At 43.8% G+C, this 25,406-nt stretch overlaps 2 protein-coding genes across 3 annotated transcripts in view; one reads left to right on the top strand and one right to left on the bottom strand.

Moving 5' to 3' along the window:
* Nucleotides 1–19,601, top strand: part of dhrs12 (dehydrogenase/reductase (SDR family) member 12) — a 58,552-nt gene extending 38,951 nt beyond the window's left edge. The window contains 5 exon segments of the mRNA XM_070894003.1: nt 9,089–9,150; nt 9,318–9,422; nt 15,050–15,140; nt 15,273–15,410; nt 16,716–19,601. Of these exon segments, the coding sequence (XP_070750104.1) occupies nt 9,089–9,150; nt 9,318–9,422; nt 15,050–15,140; nt 15,273–15,410; nt 16,716–16,840 (521 nt within the window). The 3' untranslated portion in view covers nt 16,841–19,601.
* A 3,522-nt stretch (nt 19,602–23,123) lies between these two features.
* wdfy2 (WD repeat and FYVE domain containing 2) overlaps nt 23,124–25,406 on the bottom strand; it is a 44,215-nt gene continuing 41,932 nt past the window's right edge. For both annotated transcript variants that reach the window (XM_070894000.1, XM_070894001.1), the window contains one exon: nt 23,124–25,149. In XM_070894000.1, coding sequence (XP_070750101.1) covers nt 25,120–25,149 — 30 coding nt within the window. In that variant the 3' untranslated portion in view covers nt 23,124–25,119. The remainder of the gene's footprint in view (nt 25,150–25,406) is intronic.

Here is a 25,406-nt window from a genome sequence, read left to right on the forward strand (position 1 = left end):
CTTAACCTATCTAAATCTCTTTGCAGCCTCTCTGTGTTCTCGACACAACCAGCTTTCCCACTAATCCTTGTGTCATCTGCAAATTTTGTTACACTACACTCTGTCCTCTCTTCCAGGTCATCTATGTATATTGTAAACAGTTGTGGTCCCAGCACCGATCCCTGTGGCACACCACTAACCACCGATTTCCAACCCGAAAAGGACCCATTTATCCAGACTCTCTGCTTTCTGTTCGCCAGCCAATTCTCTATCCATGCTAATACATTTTCACTGACTCCGCGTACCTTTATCTTCTGCAGTAACCTTTTGTGTGGCACCTTATCGAATGCCTTTTGAAAATCTAAATACACCACATCCGTCGGTACACCTCTATCCACCATGCTCATTATATCCTCAAAGAATTCCAGTAAATTAGTTAAACATGATTTCCCCTTCATGAATCCATGTTGCGTCTGCTTGATTGCACTATTCCTATCTAGACGTCCCGCTATTTCTTCCTTAATGATAGTTTCAAGCATTTTCCCCACTACAGATGTTAAACTAACCGGCCTATAGTTACCTGCCTTTTGTCTGCCCCCTTTTTTTAAAACAGAGGCGTTACATTAGCTGCTTTCCAATCCGCTGGTACCTCCCCAGAGTCCAGAGAATTTTGGTAGATTATAACGAATGCATCTGCTATAACTTCCGCCATCTCTTTTAATACCCTGGGATGCATTTCATCAGGACCAGGGGACTTGTCTACCTTGAGTCCCATTAGCCTGTCCAGCACTACCCCCCTAGTGATAGTGATTGTCTCAAGGTCCTCCCTTCCCACGTTCCTGTGATCAGCAATTTCTGGCATGGTTTCTGTGTCTTCCACTGTGAAGACCGAAGCAAAATAATTGTTTAAGGTCTCAGCCATTTCCACATTTCCCATTATTAAATCCCCCTTCTCATCTTCTAAGGGACCAACATTTATTTTAGTCACTCTTTTCCGTTTTATATATCTGTAAAAGCTTTTACTATCTGTTTTTATGTTTTGCGCAAGTTTACCTTCGTAATCTATCTTTCCTTTCTTTATTGCTTTCTTAGTCATTCTTTGCTGTCGTTTAAAATTTCCCAATCTTCTATTTTCCCACTAACCTTGGCCACCTTATATGCATTGGTTTTTAATTTGATACTCTCCTTTATTTCCTTGGTTATCCACGGCTGGTTATCCCTTCTCTTACTGCCCTTCTTTTTCACTGGAATATATTTTTGTTGAGCACTATGAAAGAGCTCCTTAAAAGTCCTCTACTGTTCCTCAATTGTGCCACCGTTTAGTCTGTTTTTCTACTTTAGCCAACTCTGCCCTCATCCCACTGTAGTCCCCTTTGTTTAAGCATAGTACGCTCGTTTGAGACACTACTTCCTCACCCTCAATCTGTATTACAAATTCAACCATACTGTGATCACTCATTCCGAGAGGATCTTTTACTCGGAGATCGTTTATTATTCCTGTCTCATTACACAGGACAAGATCTAAGATAGCTTGCTCCCTTGTAGGTTCTGTAACATATTGTTCGAAGAAACAATCCCGTATGCATTCTATGAATTCCTCCTCCAGGCTACCCCGTGCGATTTGATTTGACCAATCGATATGTAGGTTAAAATCCCCCATGATTACTGCCATTCCTTTTTCACATGCCTCCATTTTTCCCTTGATTATTGCCCGCCCCACCATGAAGTTATTATTTGGGGGCCTATAAACTACGCCGACCAGTGACTTTTTCCCCTTACTATCTCTAATCTCCACCCACATTGATTCAACATTTTGTTCATTCGAGCCAATATCGTCTCTCACAACTGCCCTGATATCATCCTTTATTAACAGAGCTACCCCACCTCCTTTCCCTTCTTGTCTATCTTTCAGAATCGTCAGATACCCCTGTATGTTTAATTCCCAGTCATGCCCCCCCCTGCAACCACGTTTCTGTAATGGCCACCAAATCATACCCATTTGCAATGATTTGTGCCGTCAACTCATTTACTTTATTTCGAATGCTGCGTGCGTTTAGGTAGAGTGTTTTAATACTAGTTTTTAAACCATGATTTTTAATTTTGACCCCTCCTGCAGTCCCTTTACATTCAGTGGCCCTTTTTGGTTTTTGCCTTGGGTTTCGCTGCCCTCCACTTTTACTCATCTCCTTTCTGTCTTTTGCTTTTGTCTCCTTTTTGTTTCCCTCTGTCTCCCTGCATTGGTTCCCATCCCCCTGCCATATTAGTTTAACTCCTACCCAACAGCACTAGCAAAGACTCCCCCTTGGACTTTGGTTCCGGTCCTGCCTAGGTGCAGACCGTCTGGTTTGTACTGGACCCACCTCCCCCAGAACCGGTTCCAATGCCCCAGGAATTTGAATCCCTCCCTGCTGCACCATTGCTCAAGCCACGTATTCATCTGAGCTATCCTGCGATCCCTACTCTGACTAGCACGTGGCACTGGTAGCAATCCTGAGATTACTACTTTTGAGGTCCTACGTTTTAATTTAGCTCCTCGCTCCTTAAATTCGTCTCGTAGGACCTCATCCCTTTTTTTACCTATATTGTTGGTACCAATGTGCACCACGACAACTGGCTGTTCTCCCTCCCTTTTCAGAATGTCCTGCAACCGCTCCAAAACATCCTTGACCCTTGCACCAGGGAGGCAACATACTATCCTGGAGTCTCGGTTGCGGCCGCAGAAACGCCTATCTATTCCCCTTACAATCGAATCCCCTATCACTGTCGCTCTCCCACTCTTTTTCCTGCCCTCCTGTGCAGCAGAGCCAGCCACGGTGCCATGAACTTGGCTGCTGCTGCCCTCCCCTGATGAGTCATCCCCCTCAACAGTACTCACAACAGTGTATCTGTTTTGCAGGGGGATGACCGCAGGGGACCCCTGTACTACCTTCCTTGCACTGCTCTTCCTGCTGGTCTTCCATTCCCTAGCTGGCTGTGGACCCTTCACCTGCGGTAAGACCAACTCACTAAACGTGCTATTCACGTTATTCTCAGCATCGTGGATGCTCCAGAGTGAATCCACCCTCAGCTCCAATTCCGCAACGCGGTCCGTCAGGAGCTGGAGGCAGATACACTTCCCGCACAAGTAGTCGTCAGGGACACCGGAAGTGTCCCTGAGTTCCCACATGGTGCAGGAGGAGCATAACACGTGACCGCGCTCTCCTGCCATGACTTAACCCTTAGATACACTTAAATTGGCAACAACAATGCTAAAGTTTACTCACTGTTACAGAAGAGAAAAAAGAAAAACTACTCACCAATCACCAGCCAATCACTTACCCCCTTGGCTGTGACGTCACCTTTCTGTTTCTTTCTACTTTTTTGCCTTCTCCCTGTAGCTGCACAAGCCACGCCTCTTCGACCCTGGACTCGCGCTGCTCCGAGCTCCCGCCTCCTCGACTGACTGCTCGAACTGCCTGACCCCCGCTGGCCTTTATAGGCCTCTCGCCGACCCCGGACTCGCGCTGCTCCGAGCTCCCGCCTCCTTGACTGACTGCTCGAACTGCCTGACTCCCGCTGGCCTTTATAGGCCTCTCGCCGACCCAGGACTTGCGCTGCTCCGAGCTCCCGCCTCCTCGACTGACTACCCTCTCCCTCCTCTGGGAGCCCTCTCCCTTGACTGGGAAAATTTACTGCCACTTCCCAGATGTCAGCCCTGGAAAATCACAGTACGTTGGACAGGAGCAACATCTGCTGTGTGTCCCAAGCCCTGCTCCCTTCCATTATCATTTGCACGCAGCGAGGGAAGGTGCAGTCAGTGGCAGTCCTCACAGTCAGGGGAAGAGAATTTGACTGCGGTAGGCCCACCACCTGAATGTTCATTTTCCACTGCAATTCCACCCAATTTTTGGGTAGGATCATGGAGGATAATCACCACTATATCAGTATATATATATATATGTTATGCATGAAATAAAGGTTCAAACTGAGTACTGTTTAACTAAGCAAGGCACAACCTTGCTTCTGCTTTTTTTGGCCCAAAGTGTCTGACTCACAAAATGGCTGGCCTTTTATACCAGAGCAGCACGATGTACGTGCTGCTCAGTGGCCTCCAACAATGACACCATCTGGTGGCTACAAACAGCATGTACATACATGACAATATCCTCCTCTGGGATCTTATCACAGTCTTTCACAGGTTGAGACAGTCCGGTGCTTTACACTCCCGGGTTGACCGTCTCAGTTCGATTCCGGCCTTGGGTGAATGTGCGGAGGCTGTTGTGGATGGTGGCTGACTTGTTGGGGGTGGCAGTGGCCATGTCAGGAATTGCAAGTCCATTTTTATTGAACAAGTCCGTAATGGAAATTCTGGGTTCACTGATGACCCTTGAGTCCACTGAAGGCTGCTGGTAGGTTGGTTGGTTGTCGACGGTTTCTTCGTCCGACTGTTCTGGCTCATCTGTGTGCCTCAGCTTTGTTTGATCCATGTATTTCCTGCAAGTTTTCCCATTCTCAAGCTTAATAACAAATACTCTGTTGCCCTCTTTGGCCATGACCATACCAGCGATCCATTTGAGACCCTGACCATAATTCAACACATATACAGGATCATTAACAGAAATCTCGTATGACACAGTTGCGCGATGGTGGTACCCTTGTTGACTGTGTCTTCTGTATTCAACATGATTACTCAAATCCGAGTGTACAAGAGATAACTTAGTCTTAAGACCTCTTTTCATCATGAGTTCAGCAGGCGAGACCCCTGTGAGTGTGTGGGGTCGTGTCCTGTAACTCGGCAGTATGCAAGACAAGCGGGTCTGCAGTGACCCTTGCATTACTCTCCTCATGCTTTGCTTGATAATTTGTACTGCACGTTCTGCTTGCCCGTTGGACGCAGACTTGAACGGTGCTGACCTTACATGTTTTATGCCGTTAAGTTTCACAAATTCCTGAAACTCCTGATTGGTGAAGCACGACCTATTGTCGCTCACCACTATGTCAGGCAAACCATGTGTCGCGAACATGACATTGAGATTCTCTATGGTTGCCGTGGACGTACTGGATGACATGATTATGCATTCTATCCATTTCGAATAAGCATCCACCACCACTAAAAACATCTTGCCCAGGAAGGGATCTGCAAAATCTACATGGATCCTGGATCAAGGTTTGGATGGCCATGACCACAGACTCAGCGACGATTCTGCTGGTGCTTTGCTGAGCTGCATGCAGGTGTTGCACTGATGCACGCATGCTTCCAGCTCAGAATCAATTCCTGGCCACCATACATGGGACCTGACGATGGCCTTCATCATCACTATACCAGGATGTGTGCTGTGTAACTCATGCACAAACTTCTCTCTCCATTTCTTAGGCATTACAACTCGATTGCCCCACAATATGCAATCTGCTTGAATAGACAGTTCGTCCTTGCGACGAATGTATGGTTTGGCCTCCTCGCACATTTGCTTGGGTATGACAGACCAATCCCTTTTGAGGATGCAACCCTTTATTACTGATAATATCGGGTCCTGGCTGGTCCAGGTCTTAACTTGTTGAGCCGTGACACGGGTACCTTCACTCTCAAAAGCATCCATGATTAACATTAAATCTGCCGGTTGTGGCGTTTCCACCTCCGGTGTGAGCAACGTCAATCGGCTCAAAGCTTCGGCACAATTCTCTCTGCCTGGTCTGTGGCAAATGACATAATCATAGGCAGATAATGTCAGTGCCCACCTTTGAATAGGGGATGAAGCATTGGTATTGATACCTTTGTTCTTGGAAAACAACAAAATGAGCGGCTTGTGATTGGTCTCTAATTCGAACCTCAGACCGAACAGATATTTATGCATCTTTTTAACACCGTACACACGCTAAAGTTTATTTTTCTACCATACTGTAGGCTCTTTCTGTTTTAGACAAACTTTTGGATGCATACGCAACAGGTTGAAGTTTCCCCGACTCATTGGCTTGTTGTAACACGCAACCAATTCCATATGACGATGCGTCACAGGCCAAAACTAAACTTTGCATGGGTCATAATGTACCAGCAGCTTGTTCGAGCAAAGCAGATTGGTGGCTTTCTCGAAGACTCTGACCTGCGATGCGCCCCACACCCAGTTGTTGCCTTTTCTCAATAGCATTTGCAGTGGTTCAAGTAAGGTGCTCAATTTAGGTAGGAAGTTACCAAAGTAGTTGAGTAGACCCAGGAATGAACGCAGCTCCGTCACGTTCTGCGGCTTGTGTACCTTCTTGATGGCTTTGGTTTTCACATCAGTCGGTCTGCTGCCATCAGCGGCGATTTTCCTCCCGAGGAATTCGACCTCCGGTGCCATGAAGACGCACTTCGGGCATTTAAGTCTGAGTCCCATTCTGTACAAACGTAGTAGAACCTCTTCCAGGTTGTTCAGATGTTCCTTGGAGTCATGACCGGTGATCAGGATGTTATCTTGGAACACGACAGTTCTGGGAACGGACTTCAGTAGACTTTCCATATTCCTCTGGAATATTGCTGCAGCCGAGCGAATTCCAAACGGGCACCTGTGGTAAATAAACAGTCCTTTGTGCGTGTTAATGCATGTAAGTCTCTTTGACGTCTCGACCAACTCCTGCGTCATATAGTCCGACGTCAAGTCCAGTTTTGTGAACGACTTCCCTCCGGCTAGCGTCGCAAACAAGTCATCAGCCTTTGGTAATGGGTACTGATCTTGTTTCGAAACCCTGTTGATCGTAGCCTTGTAGTCTCCACAGATTCTGACTGTGCCACCACTTTTCAGCACAGGAACAATGGGGCTGGCCCATTCATTAAATTCGACCGGTGATATGTTTCCTTCACACTGGAGTCTGTCCAGTTCAATTTTGACCTTCTCCCTCATCATATACGGCACTGCCCGAGCTTTATGATGGACGGGTCTTGCATCTGAGTCCACGTGGATCTGCACCTTGGCGCCTGTGAAGTTGCCGATACCCGGTTCGAACAGCGAGGGGAATTTGCTCAATACTTGGCACGTGTATCTTCCTCTGACAGCATCATCATGTTGATATACAGGTTTTATACACACGTTCGATCGGAGGGCCAGAACGCAATGGAATTCGTTGCCGACCTGAGACGTCTAGCGGGACTGTGGAAGTTCGGGACGGTGTTGGCAGACATGCTGCGGGACTTCTTTGTTATCGGTATCAACCACGAGGTGATCCTGCGCAAACTTCTGGTGGTGGAGGAGTTGGATGTAAAAAAGGCCATCCAGATCGCTCAATCATGTATGACAACGGACAGGAGTCTAAAGCAAATAGCGGTGAAGAACTGAACCTCGGCAAGTACTGTAAATGCGATTGATTCGCCGTTCGGCAGAGCGGCACAGGACCGGGCCTATCCGGCTGCGTTCGCAAAACCTGTGGCTGCCCAAAGTCCGCCAGTGGGAATGTATCCAACTTCTCTGTGTTGGCGTTGTGGGGGAAATCATCGGCACCAGCAGTGCCGATTTAAGCAATATAGTTCCAAAGCTGTCTGAGAGTGGGGCATCTCCAGTGCAAGTGTCAGCAGATGAGCAAGCGAGCTGCAACACACCATGTGGAGGATGAGAGGCAGACTAGCAGGGATCCGCATACGCAATCTGAGATGCTAGAGGAGGAAGTGTATGGACTGTACTCTTTCATAACCAAGAGTAAACCAATTTTGATTAATGTGAAGTTTAATGGGATACCAGTATCGATGGAACTGGACATGGGCGAGTCAATCGATCATGAATGAGAGGGCATTTAATAAGCTGTGGGATACTAAGACTGTGAGGCACAGGCTGAGCCCTGTTAAAGCCAAGCTGCGCACATACACCAAAGAACTGATAAAGGTGATTGGCAGTGCACAAATTAATGTGTCGTATAATGGTGCGGTTCACGAGTTACCGCTGTGGATTGTTCCAGGCAATGGCCCAACGCTGCTCGGCAGGAGCCGGTTGGAGAAAATCAGATGCGACTGGAACGACATAAAGGCATTGTCATCAGAGGAAGATACATGTGCCAAGTATTGGGCAAGTTCCCCTCGCTGTTCGAATCGGGTATCGGCATTTATTATTGATGATGGCTCTTTATTTGTAAAACTGAAGTGTTTAATGTTTGTAAACTTCCCTTTAAACCCCCCCCTCCCCCGTTCCCTACGCCTGATTTGTAACCTACGCCTGATTTTCTAAAGTGTAGACAAGGTTTTTTTCGAGCGTACAAAAATCTTCACTTACTCCATTCTAAGTTAGTTTGGAGTAAGTTTTCACTGCCGAAACTTTGAAAACAGGCGTAAGTGGCCAGACACGCCCCCTTTTGAAAAAAAAATTATTTTCCAAAAAGTGAAACTGTTCTAACTGACTAGAACTGGAGCAAACTAAATGGCGAGAATTCCGATTTCTAAGATACTCCGTTCTACACCAGTTGCTCCTAAAAATCAGGAGCAAATCATGGCGAAACTTGGAGCCATTGTATGTACTGCACATGTTCAGAATGTCTTCAGCTTTGTGTCGTCACTCTGCTCAGCAATATTAAGTCCAAGCCTAGATTAGGACCTTCAAGTAAAAACTGAAATGAAAGTATTGAAAGACCCATTGGCTACACCCAATCATGTTACTGTGAATGTTATTGTTTGAAAATGTGTATTTTGTTGAAACACTTTTTTGAACATTATAAATTTCAATTACTGAGGAGGAAAATGTCAGCTGAACTTTTTTTTCAAAAAGCATTTTGAACTATTAGACTGGATCATGAACAAACTGTGATGCTAAAAGGTTTACAGAGTTTTCTCATTATAAGATGGCTACATACAGGACCCCATTTTAAATGTTTACATAGGAAATTTCCATTACAAATGTCAACACATAAAGTATTACCGGAAGTAGTATTACCAGACAGGAAGTATGCGCCATAAGCAAGATTTTTAATGTACAGATATGCGGCAACCGAAATGACAAGCTAGAATTCTGATAAGATACCTTTGACCTTGCAGGTCCCCTCGTGGCCTCTCTAGGATCCAGGAACCCAGTTTGAAAACCGATGTATTAAATGATGACTAATGTACAGCTTTCACTCTCTGGATTAATGACCTTTGCGAATTGTTATCTAACGGGTTTCTTTTACTCCTTTCCCTCAGGTACGTACATTCTCACTACAGCTTTGGTACCTCTACTAGAACAATGCGAAGATGCCAGAGTGGTGAGCTCATTCGTGTTTTCCACAACGCGTTATAAGCAACAGTACAGTTTCTTCAGTGTTCTTTAACTTGTATAATCTCCTGCCCTCTCCCGCTCCCCCCCCCCCCCAACCATATTTGCTATTTCCTTCTTGACGCAGGCAGATCAAATACTTTACCTGTTTGCTAGTTCACAGTATCGTCAGGAGGAATGTTGGTGCAGAAACTAAATTTGGACGATTTGCAGTTTGAGAAAGGGCAGTTTGATGGGACTATGGCCTACGCACGGAACAAGGTTTGTCGGCAGAAAGTGAACTATGTGTATATGGCATCGGGTCGCCAACTCTGGTTGGACATATTCCTGCAGGTTTCATCACATGACCTCCTGCCCCCAACTGACCCACCCTCGCACTCCCGCCATTGGTCACTCGACACATCAATTCTCACGGTTCATTGCTTTCCGACACCAATCAGAAATCGAACAGACCCTTCATTAACCCGATTGGTTGATTGTTGACTGTCAGTCAGTCAAACAGCCTTTTTCCCCATGTCCGATATTTTTATAACTAGTAAATGTGAAAACAACAGTTTTCTTGCACCAATTTAGCCTATTACCAACAAATACTTGTTTTTTTAAAGTGCCTTTAATGTAATGTTAAAAAAACACCCCAAGGCGTTTCACAAATAAAGTAAGGAAAACAGACACCAATCCAAGAAGGGAATAGGAAGGTTGAAGAGATAGGTTCCAAGTTTATAAAGGGTGGACAGTGAGGTGGAGAAGCACAGGTATTTAGGGGGCAAGTTGCCAAAAGTAGGGCCATGGTGACTGGAGGCTCGGCCGCTAGTGGCAGGGCGATCGGTGGGGAGGAGGGATGCACAGGACTAGAAGGGCTGAGTGTTCATTTGTCAGATCATGTTTTTGCCGCTGCCATTCTCTGCCTTGTTTCCACTTATTTTGTGATTTGAAATTCAAGGACCATATATACCCTACCTCGTATCTCGGTTTTAGTAACAGATGATGCACAAAAGAAACGGAAGTGGCTTAACTGACCTAACAGTACAAGTCACCAAGCAGATTTCTGAATTGCAATCACATTAAGTTTATAACTCGACAATTTGCTGAACGTCCAACCACTTTTGGCTCTGCTACACTGTACCACAGGTGAGGACAGACTGGGAATGGCTTTGTCAGTATCGTTGTGTATCGAAGAACTCTACAAGGCTGAGTACTGTGAGCTAAACTTAGTGTGACCTTAATCTTCTTTATTACAACTCCAGAGTGCCTAAACAACATGGCAGCCAACCTTTTATACTGGCCCTGCACGTGTGCAGGTGACCATTAGGACTCCAACAGTCGCGCCCTCTGGTGGCAAGTATTACATGGTTACATACATAACATCACTCCCCCCCCCAAAGTCTTCGGTATAAGTTATTTACAAGGTGAGGCGATCCGGAGTCCTTCACGCCCTGGTTGATCGTCTAAGTTCAAACCCTGGCATGTGTGAGTTGGTCGGACCATTGCTGCACTGCACCGCGGCTGGTCTGACCGGACTGTCAGGAACGGTGGGTTCATCCTCGCGATTGACAGCGAGGTTGATTGCTTGTTGGGTGTGTATTGGTGGATCACCAATGATGATGCCCTCTTCAAGTCGTTCCTGATTGTCAGTAAATCACAATTTGGTCTGATATAAATGCTTTCTGCACGTTTGGCCATTTAACAGTTTGATTATAAACACCCTATTCTCTTCCTTGACCAAAACAGTGCCAGCAACCCACTTAGGACCATGACTGGAATTCAGGACAAACACAGGGTCATTAACATCAATGTTACGTGAAACAGCCGCACGATCGTGATACATGTTCTGCGGGTATCGCCAGGTTTCCACGTAATCATTAAGATACAGGTGGACTAGGGAGAGCCTAGTTTTGAGGGCTCTTTTCATTAACAGTTCTGCCGTAGGAACCCCGGTGAGCGAGTGGGGTCGCATCCTGTAACTGAGCAGAATGCGAGATAAGCGGGTCTGCAGGGAGCCGTCTTTGATGTGTTTCATGCTCTGCTTGATTGTTTGGACTGCCCGTTCCGCTTGACCTTTAGACGTGGGCTTAAACGGAGCAGAACTGACATGCTTGATGCCATTGTGGGTCATAAACTCCGAGCTGGTGAAACACGGTCCATTGTTGCTGACAAGGACGTCGGGCAAGCCATGGGTGGCGTACATGGCCCGGAGGCTTTCAATGGTGGCTATGAACGTGCTGGATGACATGATTACGCATTCAATCCATTTGGAGTAAGTGTCCACAACTACTAAAAGCATCTTTCCTAGAAAGGGGCCAGCAAAATCTACGTGGATCCTGGACCACGATTTGGAGGGCCATGACCAGACTCAGTGGAGCCTCCCTTGGTGCATTGCTCAGTTGCGAGCAAGTGTTACACTGATGCACGCAGGACTCCAAGTCCGAGTCAATGCCGGGCCACCAAACATGCGACCTGGCAATTGCCTTCATCATGACAATGCCTGGGTGGGTACTGTGTAGGTCGCGTATAAACGTTTCCCTGCCTTTTTTTGGCAAAACTATACGATTACCCTATAAGAGACAATCCGACTCGATGGACATTTCATCTTTGCGTCGGTGGAACGGCTTAATTTCAACTTACATTTCCACGGGAACGACAGACCAGTTCCCATTTAGGACGCAACTCTTTACTAATAACAACACAGGATCCTGGCTGGTCCAGGTCCTGATCTGGCGAGCTGTGACGGTTGACCCCTCGCTCTCAAAAGCATCCATGACCAGTAGCAAGTCTGCGGGCTGCGCCATTTCAACCGCAGTGGTGGGTAATGATAGCCGGCTGAAAGCATCGGCAGTTTTCAGTGCCTGGTCTGTGACGGATAACATAAGTCATAAGCAGATAATGTTAATGCCCATCTTTGGATGCGGGACGAAGCATTGGTATTTATGCCTTTGCTCTCTGAAAACAGCGAAATGAGCGGCTTGTGGTCAGTTTCAAGCTCAAACTGAAGTCCAAATAGGTATTGGTGCATTTTCTTAACCACATATACACATGTTAACGCCTCTTTCTCGACCATACTATAGGCTCTCTCAGCCTTAGACAGACGTCTAGACGTGTATGCAACCGGTTGGAGGTTGCCCGATACATTGGTTTGCTGTAACACACAGCCGACCCCGTACGATGAGGTGTCACAAGCTAGCACGAAAAGTTTACATGGGTCATAGTTTACAAGTAACTTATTTGAACATAGCAGGTTCCTTGCCTTCTCAAAGGCTGTGTCTTGAGATTTGCCCCAAACTCAGTCGTCACCCTTATGTAGCAACATGTTCAAAGGCTCGAACAACGTGCTCAACCCGGGTAGAAAGTTACCGAAATAGTGGAGTCCCAGGAACGAACGCAGCTCCGTCACATTCTGTGGTCTGGATGCATTCTTGATGGCATCTCTCTTTGAGTCCGTAGGTCTGATGCCGTCTGCTGCAATCTTTCTCCTAAAAAATTCAACTTCTGACGCCAGGAAAACACACTTGGAGCGTTTCAGCCTGAGTCCCACTCTGTCTAGGCGACTTAGAACCTCTTCCAGGTTGTGTAGGTGTTCAATGGTGTCACGACCAGTGATCAGGATGTCGTCTTGAAACACAACGGTGCGCGGAACAAATTTCAGCAAACTCTCCATGTTTCTCTGGAAAATGGCTGCAGCCGAAAGGGCACCTGTGGTATATAAACAAACAGCCCTTTGTGTGTGTTGATGTATGTCAATCTTTTCGAAGATTCAGCCAGCTCCTGTGTCACATAGGCGGAGGTTAGGTCCAACTTGGTGAACGTCTTCCCTCCCCCCGCTAACGTTGCGAACAGGTCATCCGCCTTGGGCAGCAGGTACTGGTCCTGTAGTGAGACTCAGTTAATCGTTACCTTGTAGTCTCCGCAGATTCTGACCATGCCATTGCTTTTCAACACCAGAACAATTGGACTGGCCCACTCGTTGAACTCGACTGGCGATATGATTCCTTCGCATTGGAGTCTGTCCAGTTCGATCTCGACTTTCTCCTGCATCATGTACGGAACCGCCCAAGCCTTGTGATGGACGGGGCGTGCATCAGGACCTGGATGGATCTGTACCTTAGCGCCTATAAAGTTGCCGAAGCCTGGTTCAAATAGCGAGGGAAACATACTCAGCACTTGAGCACACGAGGCGTCATCCACTGAAGATAGTGCTTTGATGTCGTTCCAATTCCATCTAATCTTTTCTAGCCAGCTTCTGCCGAACAGCGTTGGGCCATTGCCTAGAACAATCCACAATGATAGGTCATGCACAGCTCCATCATACGATACCAGTCATTGGAAGTGAGGCAGTAAAGGTATGAGCTCTTTAGTTTAGGTACGCAGCTTTGCATTAATCGGGCTCAGTTTGTGCCTTTGTGCCTTATTGCCCCAGTTTCTCGAAAGCCTTCTGGCTCATTATTGACTGACTCGCACCCGTGTCCCACTCAATGGATACTGGAACTCCATTTAATTTAACTTTCAGCATTATAGGATGGCTCTTGGTGGTGAAGGTATATACACCCATACACTTCTTCATCGGGTTGAGTTGCCTGTGCTGTGTGATCTGTGCCGGATCAATCATCCTCTGCCACGTGGTATGTTGCAGCACGTTTGCACATTCACTGAAGGTGTCCCATCGTTGCATAGCCTTTGCACACGTAGTGCTTGAATCAACAGTGATGGGCTCGATGATTGCCCCCGCAGCGCCAACACGGTGCTAATGGATTCACATTCACACCCGATGGCGGATTTTGAGTCATTACAGGTCTTGCAGCCGCAGATGTATAGGCCCTGCCATATGCAGTTCAGCCTGCTAACGACGGCATTTTATGCACAGTACTTACTGGTGAGCTTCGATGTTGAGACGATATCTGTTTGGAGTTATTGTCCGTGGCCATGCTTGCCTGGGCGATCGCGATGTCCCTGCTCATGTCTAGGGTTTCGGCAGCCAGCAGCTTTCGAAGAATGACCTCATGGCTGATGCCCAGCATGAAAAAGTCCTGCAGCATTTGCCTCAACGCAGCTCCAAAATCGCAAAGTCCCACGCGGCTTCTCAGGTCGGCGACATAATCTGCCACGTCCTGGCCCCCGGAGCGATGGCGCGTGTAAAAACGATATCTGGCCATGAGGATACTCTCCTTCGGCTTGAGGTGGTCCCGAACCAGCGTGCACAACTCTGTATATTCCTTCTCTGTTGGTTTTGTCGGTGCGAGCAGATTCTTGATGAGGCCGTATATTTTAGGCCCACAGACGGTGAGGAGAACCGCCCTGCACTTGGCCGCGTTAGTGTCTCCTTCCAGCTTGTTGGCCACAAAGTACTGGTCGAGACGCTCGATGAAGGCTTCCCAATCATCACCCTCTACGAATGTCTTTAATATTCCAATGGCAGCCATGGTTGCGTGAAGCTTTGTATTGTTACTCGTCGCCAATTGTTATGTATAGAAGAACCCCACAAGGCTGAGTACTGTGAGCTAAACTTAGTGTGACCTTAGTCTTTATTACAACTCCAGAATGTCTAAACAACATGGCAGCCAACCTTTTATACTGGCTCTGCACATGTGTGCAGGTGACCATTAGGACTCCAACAGTCGCACCCTCTGGTGGCAAGTATTACATGTTACATACATAACAAGTATCATGCAGGACACGTCTGCAATCACCATGGCCTGGCCTAGATCCGACGAATCCTGGGTCCTAATGTAGTATGCAGTCTGGTTAGATCAACAGATCACACCAATCTTTTTGAATCTCCTGGCCAATTCTGCATTTTGGGTCAAATCTGAGCAACAGTTTGAGGGTTATGAGCCTAATGTTAAACTTTGTCCTCTACTGTGTCCTTTCTTTGGGTTTAACTTATCGTTCCAACCCAGCGGCAGCAAGTTATTATGACTGAGCAATGGGCCAAAATACACACGGACATCCACTTCTCCTCCATGCATTCTGGCTGGGCTGATACAGAAGGTAATGTCAAATGACACCAAATGGTGATTTTTCACAAAAAGAAAACAAACCTGCTTTCAATGCATTACTGACCTGATAGAAAGTAGACAGCAGTTTGACTTTAACCCTCACCATATTCCTTTCTCCTGCTAGCCGTGAGATCTTCCATGCCTGATTTCTATGCAAAGATGAAGAACAAGCTGAGGACAGCAGCACAGGGGGCAGATACATTAGTGTGGCTTGCTATCTCCAGCATGACAGCACAACAACCCAGTGGCCTCTACTTCCAGGGTAAGAGAGACTGATTCAGTCCACCAAGGGCCTGTTTCGAGGCAAATTTTGACCATTTATTCTTATTCCTGCATGAAACCTAAATCTTTCACATTTTGCTATATCAAGCAAGTTATTTTTAATTCATTCATGGGAAGTGGGCGTCACTGGCAAGGCCAGCATTTATTGTCCATCCTTAGTTGCCCTTCAGAAGGTGGTAAGCCATCTTCTTGAACCGCTGCAGTCCGTGTGGTGAAGGTACTCCCACAGTGTTGTTAGGGAGGGAGTTCCAGGATTTTGACCCAGTGACGATGAAGGAACGGTGATATATTTTCAAGTCAATGTGGTGTGTGACTGGGAAAGTCATTCAGATGAAGGAACCGGTCTTCCAACAAACCTGGTAAGTCACATGATCCAAAGATTATGAAGTTGTTGACAATTTCAAGTCAATGTGGTGTGTGACTGGGAAAGTCATTCAGATGAAGGAACCAGTCTTCCAACAAACCTGGTAAGTCACGTGATCCAAAGATTATGAAGTTGTTGACAAATCAAAGCAATCAATATATTTCAATGAGTCTACAACAGACACAGACATCAGGCGAGGAAATGACCAGTGGTGGAGAGCTTTGGGAACCACTGTTCCAAAGTGACCTGTTCCTCCCAAGCATAGTCCACTTGTATGTCATGTCTCAAATTACTCTCCTACTCTATCGCAAAATGTTATTTTCTGAAAGAATTCTCATTTGCATTTGAATTAATGAATACTAACTGCTGCCATCTCCCGAGGGAGCCTGGTCCATAAATTGACCACCGCTCTCGGAAATATTGTTTAGTAGATCCAAGGAGGTATGAATAAGATGTTTTTTTTTGATATGTCGCAAGCTTGGGACCCACTCACCTTTAGATGCTTGATGTATGGGACTGTTGTATATTTCTTAATCTCAGTTAGCAAGCATTGACAGAATCCTGACTCCAGGTTGTTACTTGGCCTCTGGGGTATGTTCACACAGAGGGTTGTTAAGATCTGGAACGCCCCACATGAAAGGGTAGTGGAATCAGATTCCATGCGAACCTTTAAAAGGCGATTGGACATGTACTTGAAGAGGACTAATTTGCAGGGTTATGAAGAAAAAGGGATTCATTGATCTTTCAAAGAGCCGACACAGATGTGATGGGTCTCTTGGCTTCAGAAGTACTCTAAAGTAGCATGTCTAGTGCGGGTACTTTGTGATTAAAATTTCACTCCGTTTCTCTCACTGCATTACAAAGGCTATTTATCATTCTCATAAAATACTATGTTCAACTTCTTTCTTTTTTTCCAATCAGATCAGAAACCTGTATCAACTCATCTTTTTCTGGCCCAAACCAGAGCAGCCCCTGCCGAGGAGGAGAAACTGATGAAAACCCTGGAGGAACTCGCAGCAAGCTTGAAACCTGGCACTACCAGATGATGTCAGTCTGAACTGAAGCCAAATGTAACACTTCAGCAGCGTTACCAAGAGATGTGATGAGCTGCTATGCAAATGCAAATCTTTCTCTCTAGTTCCTCCAATCTAGCAATGTGTTTTTGCTGCTCATTGAGCAATCTCCTCCATTCTGGGGAGACTCAACAGAGATTGGGGGATTACATTTGTTCGACATCTGGTCTGTCTCCAAGTGATCTCCCAGTTACTGACCATTTTAACTCCCCCCTCCTGTTCATCTTCAAACTGCTCCAACCACAGCTCAGTGCAGACAGGAACAGTATTTCATCTTCATCCTTAGCCAACAATTGATTAGCAATTTCAGCCTTTAGCTATTTACCTCCATTTTCCCTTCTGCTTCTTCTCCAACCCCACCTTCCAATTTGTTCACTTTGATTTGAGGTTGTTTTTACTTTTGTCGCGCTAATGGTTTTTCATCATTTTTTTTTTTAAACCTTCTTTCAGCTTTCAAATACTATTCAAGCCTTCAACTGCTGCTTGTTATAATTGGTACAGCTGTACTCTTGTTTTTAACCCTTCTTTACATTCAGTCCTATAAGGGGACTTAACTAGTTTCCAGTTCTGAAAGGATTGATAACTGAAATATTAATCTATATTCTCTCCAAAGAAACGACAGAGGAGTGACCTGATAGAGGTCTTATAAAATTATGAAGGTAGACATAGAAAGGATGTTTCCACTTGTGAGAGAGTCCAAAACTTAGGGCCATAAATAGAAGATAAGCATTAATAAATCCAATAGGGAATTCAGGAGAAACCTCTTTACCCAGAGAGTGGTGAGAAGATGGAACTCATTACCAAATGAAGTAGATGAGGTGAATAGCAGATAGATTTAAGGAGACACTAGATAAGGGAAAAAGGAATAGTAGGATTTATTGATAGTTAGATAAAGCAAAGCGGGAGGAGACTTGTGTGGAGTATAAACAACAGCATAGACCAGTTGGGGCTGTTTCGGTGCTGTAAAATCCTACGTAACTACAGACCGACCTATTGCATGTTTCCAGATTCTTCTACTTTCAGTTTATATTTCCAGCTTTTAAAACAAATCTCTTCTACCTTGTGCTTTTTCTAGCCCAGCTATTAAATATTTAAAATGCTTCCTAGCTATTGGTCCAACTGCTCTTATCTTTGTGAAATCAATAAAATGTCAGCGATTTCAACAGGACTCAATATAACTTTAAATATTTAACGCTCACTTACTTCAAGAATGTTATTCCCACACTGCAACTAGGAGGACATTTAGCAGGTGCCTCCCCCCGAGCAAGGACTTTACATTATGCTATGATATTAAGAGTATGAATGTTTAATACATTCATAAACTCCTTTGTCAACTATTTTAATAGAGGCATAAATAGAGTTTAAAATAGATGATCTTTCCCATTACAAGTAGGCTAAATACCACCAACATAAGAATTAGGAACACGAGTACACTGGTCAAAATGGCAGTATGCAGAGTAAACTAAGCTCGAGCAATGAGTATCTAGAATTTTCAGTGTCTTTATGAAGGGGAATACTGGATCTTTAACAAAACCTGTAGATGAACAGAATGTGGATCGCTAAGTATCACTGCTCTCACCAGAAAACAATTCATGGTCATTTGGTTGCACAACATTCCAAAATTGTGCCAATGGGTGAACAATTTAGTGGGCTCCAGTTATAGTAGTTACAGTTTGTTCAGTCAGATAAACCACATCAATTCAAACCAGACACATTAATACACTTACAATATTACACAAATTAAAACAGAAAATGCTAAGAAACACTCAACAAGTCAGACATCTGTGGAGAACTGATTATCGACCTGAAATTGAAATTTTGTTTCCACAGATGTTAAATGCTACCCAGCATTTTCTGGCTCTAATTCCAGATTTCCAGCATCCGCAGCATTTTGATTTTTGTTACGATTGCAGAGTTTATTGACAGGATTATTGGATTGTCCTGACAGCTCATACCTTATGCACTCCATCAGCCTCAAACCCACTCCTCAACACCAATTCAGGTGTGCAAGGACATCTTGAAATAGTGCATTGGGAGAAAATCCCCACTGTACGTTACTTAATGGTGAAATAATTGATTTTCTTTATACACACACTGATGACATAACTAATGAAATGCAGAAATCATTCCACTAAGTAGATTTCTGACTGCACCTTGAGGTGTTGGGTGAAAACAAAAGGTGACCGGAGAGATATTTGCAAGAGGTCAGACTCAGGTTGCCTCCATGAAGTCTGTTCACATTGATTTAAAAGTCTAGACGAGAGAGAAAGACACAGACTGTGTTAAAATTATGGAATAAAATTTAACACCGAAAAATATTACACAGTACTTGGAAGTATAACTTATGATTCACATCGCCATACAAAATCAATTCCATCAAGTAATTGATACCAATGTTGATTTGAAGATAGCTGCACAGTTTCTCTGAAGATGTCTATATTTTACATTTTGGGTTTATTCAATTTTTACTGTAGATGATGAATACCAGCTCACGTCCACTCTTAAAATTCTACTTTGTAATACCATATGAAGCAGAGGAAATGGATACAAAAAAAGTGTACTCCTCAGAAAGCTGCAAGTTTATTCAATGGCCCACAAATGTTACTGCACAGTTGAGTAAGTGTACTCCTCAGAAAGCTGCAAGTTTATTCAATGGCCCACAAATGTTACTGCACAGTTGAGTAATGTGTTATAAGAACTTCAAAATCAAAATTAAAAATTACACTGAACTTTAGTGTGCAAAATAAGATCCAAAGTTTGTAGATTACAGGAATAGTTTCCACCTTGTGTGTTTTCCAATTGGATTGGGGTAGGCTTGATTATAGCAAGATATTAAAACCTTTCGAGATACTCTGCAATGGATTTTCAAAATTCAAGATATGTTTGTTAGCTTTAAAAGAACAATTTAATGTTCCCACATCTCGAGTGATTTACGCATTCTACAAGAAAATAGTTATCCCAGTTAAAAATGAATCAGAACCATTTGTTGCACTTCATTAGAACTCCCAAATACATTATAATGACACTGGAACATTAGCATTTGTTTCCCAAATCTTCATCTCGCCCATTGGAGAATACTGTGAAATGTCCTAGAGCGTGGGCGTTTGTCAGAAGTTAATAATTTACTTTCTCTTTACAAATAACAAGCAGTCCTGTTGGGAGAAGTGCAGCCTGAGCCATCGCCAACAGCAACAGTATTAGCTGGAATAAAGTTTTGGGACAATTTCAATGTACTATATCCATGCAGGACTTTCACGTAAACTTTCTCCAGTATACAAACAATGAAAGAATTATATTTCTGCTGCCATCTTTGACGCTTGCAACTTTCTGGAAGATATTCCCAATATCTATTGTCTGATTTTCTAGTTCAGCCTAATAATGACTTATTCTCTTCCTATCACCACCTCCCCCACCTACGACAAAATAAAAAGCTAAAGTCCAAAAATTTGGATTACGCCTTGCCAAAACACAAAAGCATCGTCATCTTCATGTCATAATCATGAGAACAATGAATCTTTACTATAATCAAGCAGTACGACAAGGCCTCACACCTGGAGCCGCTAATCCTCAAAATTAGAGCGAGGCAATTGTGGGGTGATATCCAGAAACACATCTTCACACAAAGGGTGGTGGAAATCTAGAATCTATTTTGGTTGGCAGTGTTATAAAGCCAGAGTTTCCCTCACCACTTGAGACAGATTAACTGGGGGACTTTGTTCACCAGCATAACTTGCAAACAAAATGCAAAAAGCTGGATGCTGGATCAAGTGGAACTTTCAAGACTGAAATATTTGTTAGGTTACCGATCCTCTACGTGAAAAAAGCTTCACGGCAAAAAATATGCTGAATTCGGAGTGGCAGGCCACGATTCCTCGTCTTCAACCAGCAGGAGCTGAGCACAGGAACGGTTAAGTGAAGAGATTGAAGCAGAAGTGAGTGGTAAGCACAGCCAGGTCCCCATGTTGAAAGCGATGTCACAGATAAATGGATTCAGAGAGACAGGCCAAGTGTTAAATCCAAATCCTGAATAATCCCCCAAGACTTTAAAGTAATGATACTTAAGTTAGCTTCACTGCTACTTAATGTAGGATATGTTACCATCTTGTTATGTTGAATCCTTGACAAGATACTTCAACCTTCAAAAAGGAAGAAGAAACTCTTGTACTGCAATTCTCACTTAGCAACATCTCCCATGAATTGTGATTAAAAAATTTTAACATCTCAATAATCTGATAAGTAAATTTAGTCATGTTGATCAAACAGGGTTCATCATTTGGAGAAACCTGTCCAGTGTGGGTCAGCTGCTTAATATTGTCCACAATAAGTGCATATAAGGTGCACTTAAACCTGCTGTGGTGACGTGTAGATGCAGAAAAAAAAAAAACTTGAGTGAAGTCTAATACAGCTCTGCAGAAATCTGTGTAGCCCTGCTAACCTGTACCCTGGAGTGGGACATAAATCCATGGCTAGAACATTAAGTTTGGAGATTAGCTGATTAAAGGCAACTGCAGCAAAAACAATGAAGTGAAGACAGAATGCTCATGCAATGCTCCCTTGCAACAAGCCAAGGGTTGGGGATGACGTCTCATTAATGATCAGCACAATGAAGTGGTCACCAAACCCCAACCTAAGCAAAATACCCCTCAAACAATTCCACGAGAAGATATGCATTTTTTACCTGCTAAATTGCCATACTTAATGTTCCAGCCATGGGTTCATGTCCCACTCCAAGATTTGAGCAAGTAATTCAAGCTGAGCCTTCAGTATTGAGGGAATGGTACATTGCGAGTGACATGTTTCAGATGAGATGTTAAAACTGAAGCCACATCTGACTATACACATGGGCATTGAAGATGCCCGGCACCGTTCAAAGAGTAGCAAGAGGTTGTTCTGTTCACCAATAAACTCTTAAGCATCGCTAAAGCAGATTCATTCCTAATTTGTGGTTGAGACAACACTCAATTGGCTCCCCTTCCTCAGCTAAGTGAGGCAGCGTTAGTGTCTAAAGATTAATATTCTATCCCAAGTGTCTCTTCCAAAAGTCCTTGCACTCCCAGCATCACTTATAGGTGTCAGCTACCTCTTAGAATGGCAGAAAGCCTTGTTTTATGATCCAAGTTATGAGCTTGATGTAGCCTAGACACCACTCCAAATTAGTAATTTTAATGATAATGGAGTCACTGGACACTGCTGTAGCCTTGTACCTCTCCAGTCACCTTTAGCTGTGTGCAGAACAGGTGTAACTTCAGTTCCAATGCTAATCTGTTCTTCCCCATGCCCCATATGCAGTATCTAGCTTTGCATTAGTTCATCTGCTTACATACGCTCAAATTCTCACCTGCCTGGAGGATGCACTTGAACGCTAGCCAATTTATTCTTTACTTTATTGAGCATTACAGTGTATGAGGGGAGGTCTACTTCCATCTTTCTCGAGATCCCCAAATCCTTCTCGCTTGCTTTGCATATCGTGGCCTTATAGAATTCAGACTGCTAGTTACTACAACCACCACAATTTGTCATGTGAGGAACAACTGGACCATTGTATGCCCATCTGCCTTCAATTAAAGCTAGTGGACAAAAGCAATCAAAAAAAAGTTAAGGAATGGTGGTCTTTATCTCAAGAGGGCTGAATTAGAGGGGAGAAAGTGATCATTCAGTTGTATACAGCCTTCATCAGACCCCACCTGGAGTACTGAGCTCAGTTTTGGGCATTGCACTCCAATGGATATAAATTTCCTTGGAGGCAGTACGGTGCAGATTTACCAGGACTTAGATGGTTAAATTACAAGGACAGGTTGCATAAACATGGTTTGTATTCCCTTGCGTAAAGAAGATTAAAGGGTGATCTGACCTAGGTGTTTAAAGAGTTAAAAAGGATTAGATAGGGTAGAAACTATTTCCTCTGGTGGGAGAATCAAGAATGAGGGACATAATCTTAGAATAGGAGCTAGGTCATTTAGGAGTGAAATCAGGAAGCACTTTTTCCACAGAAAGGATTGTGGCAATCTAGAGCTTCCTCCTCAAAAAGACTCTGGATGCTGGCAGTCAATTGGAGCTTTTAAATGGAGATAGGCAAGTTTTTTAAAAAATTAGGCAAGGGTATCAAGGGATATGGACCAGGCTCGAGGGGCTGAATGGTCTACTCCTGTTCCAATGTTCTCATTACTCTGCAGAATGCTGTGTGCTTAAATTGGTTATTACTGCTTTATGTTGTACTTTGTGATCTTTGTTCCTTATATTTGATTTTAAAAAAGCACAACAATTTGAATGCAAGCATTCCAGTAAAAACTGAATTTCTCTTTAATTTGTGTAATACGTGATCTATGTAGACTGTCAAACATGGACATGATCTGTTTTCTGAAGGCAAAAAAATACAAATTACAATAATCAAGAATAGCCTGACCAATCTGAGCTATTCTCAAGTCCCTTGTACAGTAGAAAGGATCTATTATGACAGTCACAATTTTTACTGTGCACAAACCACTTTTGTCATTGTACCAACAGTAACCACACTTTAAAATAATGCAGTGGATGTGAATCACTATGGGACGTTATGAAGATGTGAAAGGCACTATATAAATGTCAGTCTTCTATTCTTCCATCTTCACTAATTTCCCTTAGATGGGAGTCAACTCCCTTGTTTAGTGAGGATATCTGCAATCAAGACTGGCCGACCTCAATTCAAATCTGAAAATACAGCACTAAGAACTGAGTAAACCAAAAAAAATAGGGTTGCAGGAAAAAAGCAGGGGATGAGTGAAGTTGAGAGCTCCAATGTGGAGTGAGCAGCAGCACAATCAGCTTCCTTCTGTGCTCAAATGTCAAAGATTTCATGATTAGAGGCACCAGTTCCAACATAAGCTCCCATTCTAATCAACAAACCAACCAGGCAAAGGCGAGGTCAGAACCAACATTAAAATCTCAACTATGTGAAACATGGAAACGAGTTAACTCAAGTCACTGAAAAATGAGAGAAAGAGGTTAAAATTTCCACCATATTTCCAAGAATATAAGAAATATAGTTCATAGTTATTGAAGTGAAAAAAAGATTACTCAACATTTACCAACTAGAAGGTTCAAAGTTCAAATTCCATGTTGGTCACCAGAGTACACCCATTACTGATCAGAGTGGGTTCAACCAGATTGCTGAATGCATCACCAGACTGTAAAGAATGGAGAAGGGGGAAAAGCAGACACCAATAGGAAGCACATGTCGTCTATCTGGAAATCAAGGAACAGTCCTGAAGGTTGCCGTGAAGGGCTCACTGCTCCTCAATTCTCATCTCCCCCTTCAAAAGAGACAATGGGACAACAAAGGTATGAAGGGATAACATGGAGCACAAAAATCAGAAAAAGTATACATTTTTAGTTTATAAGCATCAAAATCTTTATATCTATTCTACATAAAGTAGTCTTGACAGCAAGACTGAGTCAGTCGTTGTAAACCTTGCTGAGTATCTGTTGCATTGATTTGTTTGGAACTACTGTTCATCCTCCAGTCAAAAGTTGCATTAAACATGCCTAGAGCTTGTATTTATACCGTCTAATTATATACACCTTATAAATTCTGGAAAACACCAGGTTTTCACATAATCCACTTCTGCAAATGTCAGAGATCAGATAACTATTTAAATCACCGGAGAAAACTTGGAATGCTTTTAGTACAGAAGTATCACCAGAGAAAAGGAATCTCTGGACAATTAGTAGGCCTTTATCATTTCCCTCACTGGTTTTTAGTACATTTGTTTTGTTCTGCTGTGAAAACCCCTCAAAGTATCAGTCTAAATTATTTCTCACTCAGAAAAAAAAAGTGTTACAGTACAATTACACAGCAATACAATTATATAGAGTACATTACTGAAACAAAATAGGACATGTCTTTTAAGAATGTAGTTTGTTTGCTAATCAGTGACTAACAAAACAAATTGAAACTCAAACACGGACAGACAGATTTTACCACCAATAAAAAAAAAACTCAAAAATTGTTCGAGGTCCATCAGAAAATTATACAAACACCTCAACTGTACAAACTGCCCTCTGGAAAACTTTTTCATTCCTCACAGCCAAGTTTTCCCAGAATCATTGCACAACTTTAGGCTTTCGCCAAAATCTGTTGAGGTTGCTTTGAAAATTGTCAAATTCCTCTCTGTTCCTCGTCGAAGCCATCACACTGCATTACCATTGCAGACTAATCCTCCACGTGCAGTCTAGCCCGCTCGACAGAATGCCTTATTATGGTCACCAAGAGCAGGTCACGACACCACGGGAGTCATATCCCAGAGCTGTGGGGGAAGTATGGTCAAATTTCTCATTAACAAATTAGTAACATTTGTAAACCTGCTTATATGTTAAACTCAACTTGGTAACTTAACATTAACCCCTGGGGTATTGTAGCTCCATTTTGTTTCAGCAACAGTAGTTGCACTCTCGCTATATAGTTGTTTTTCGGAACTTAATGGATCTCTTCAGTGCACCAGCATGTATTGCAGGCAGACACTGGTGTATGTGATTTGAATACTTGGGAGTTCCAGAAGATTAA

The sequence above is a fragment of the Pristiophorus japonicus genome, chromosome 11, assembly GCF_044704955.1.
Source record: "Pristiophorus japonicus isolate sPriJap1 chromosome 11, sPriJap1.hap1, whole genome shotgun sequence".
NCBI classification, from domain to species: domain Eukaryota; kingdom Metazoa; phylum Chordata; class Chondrichthyes; family Pristiophoridae; genus Pristiophorus; species Pristiophorus japonicus.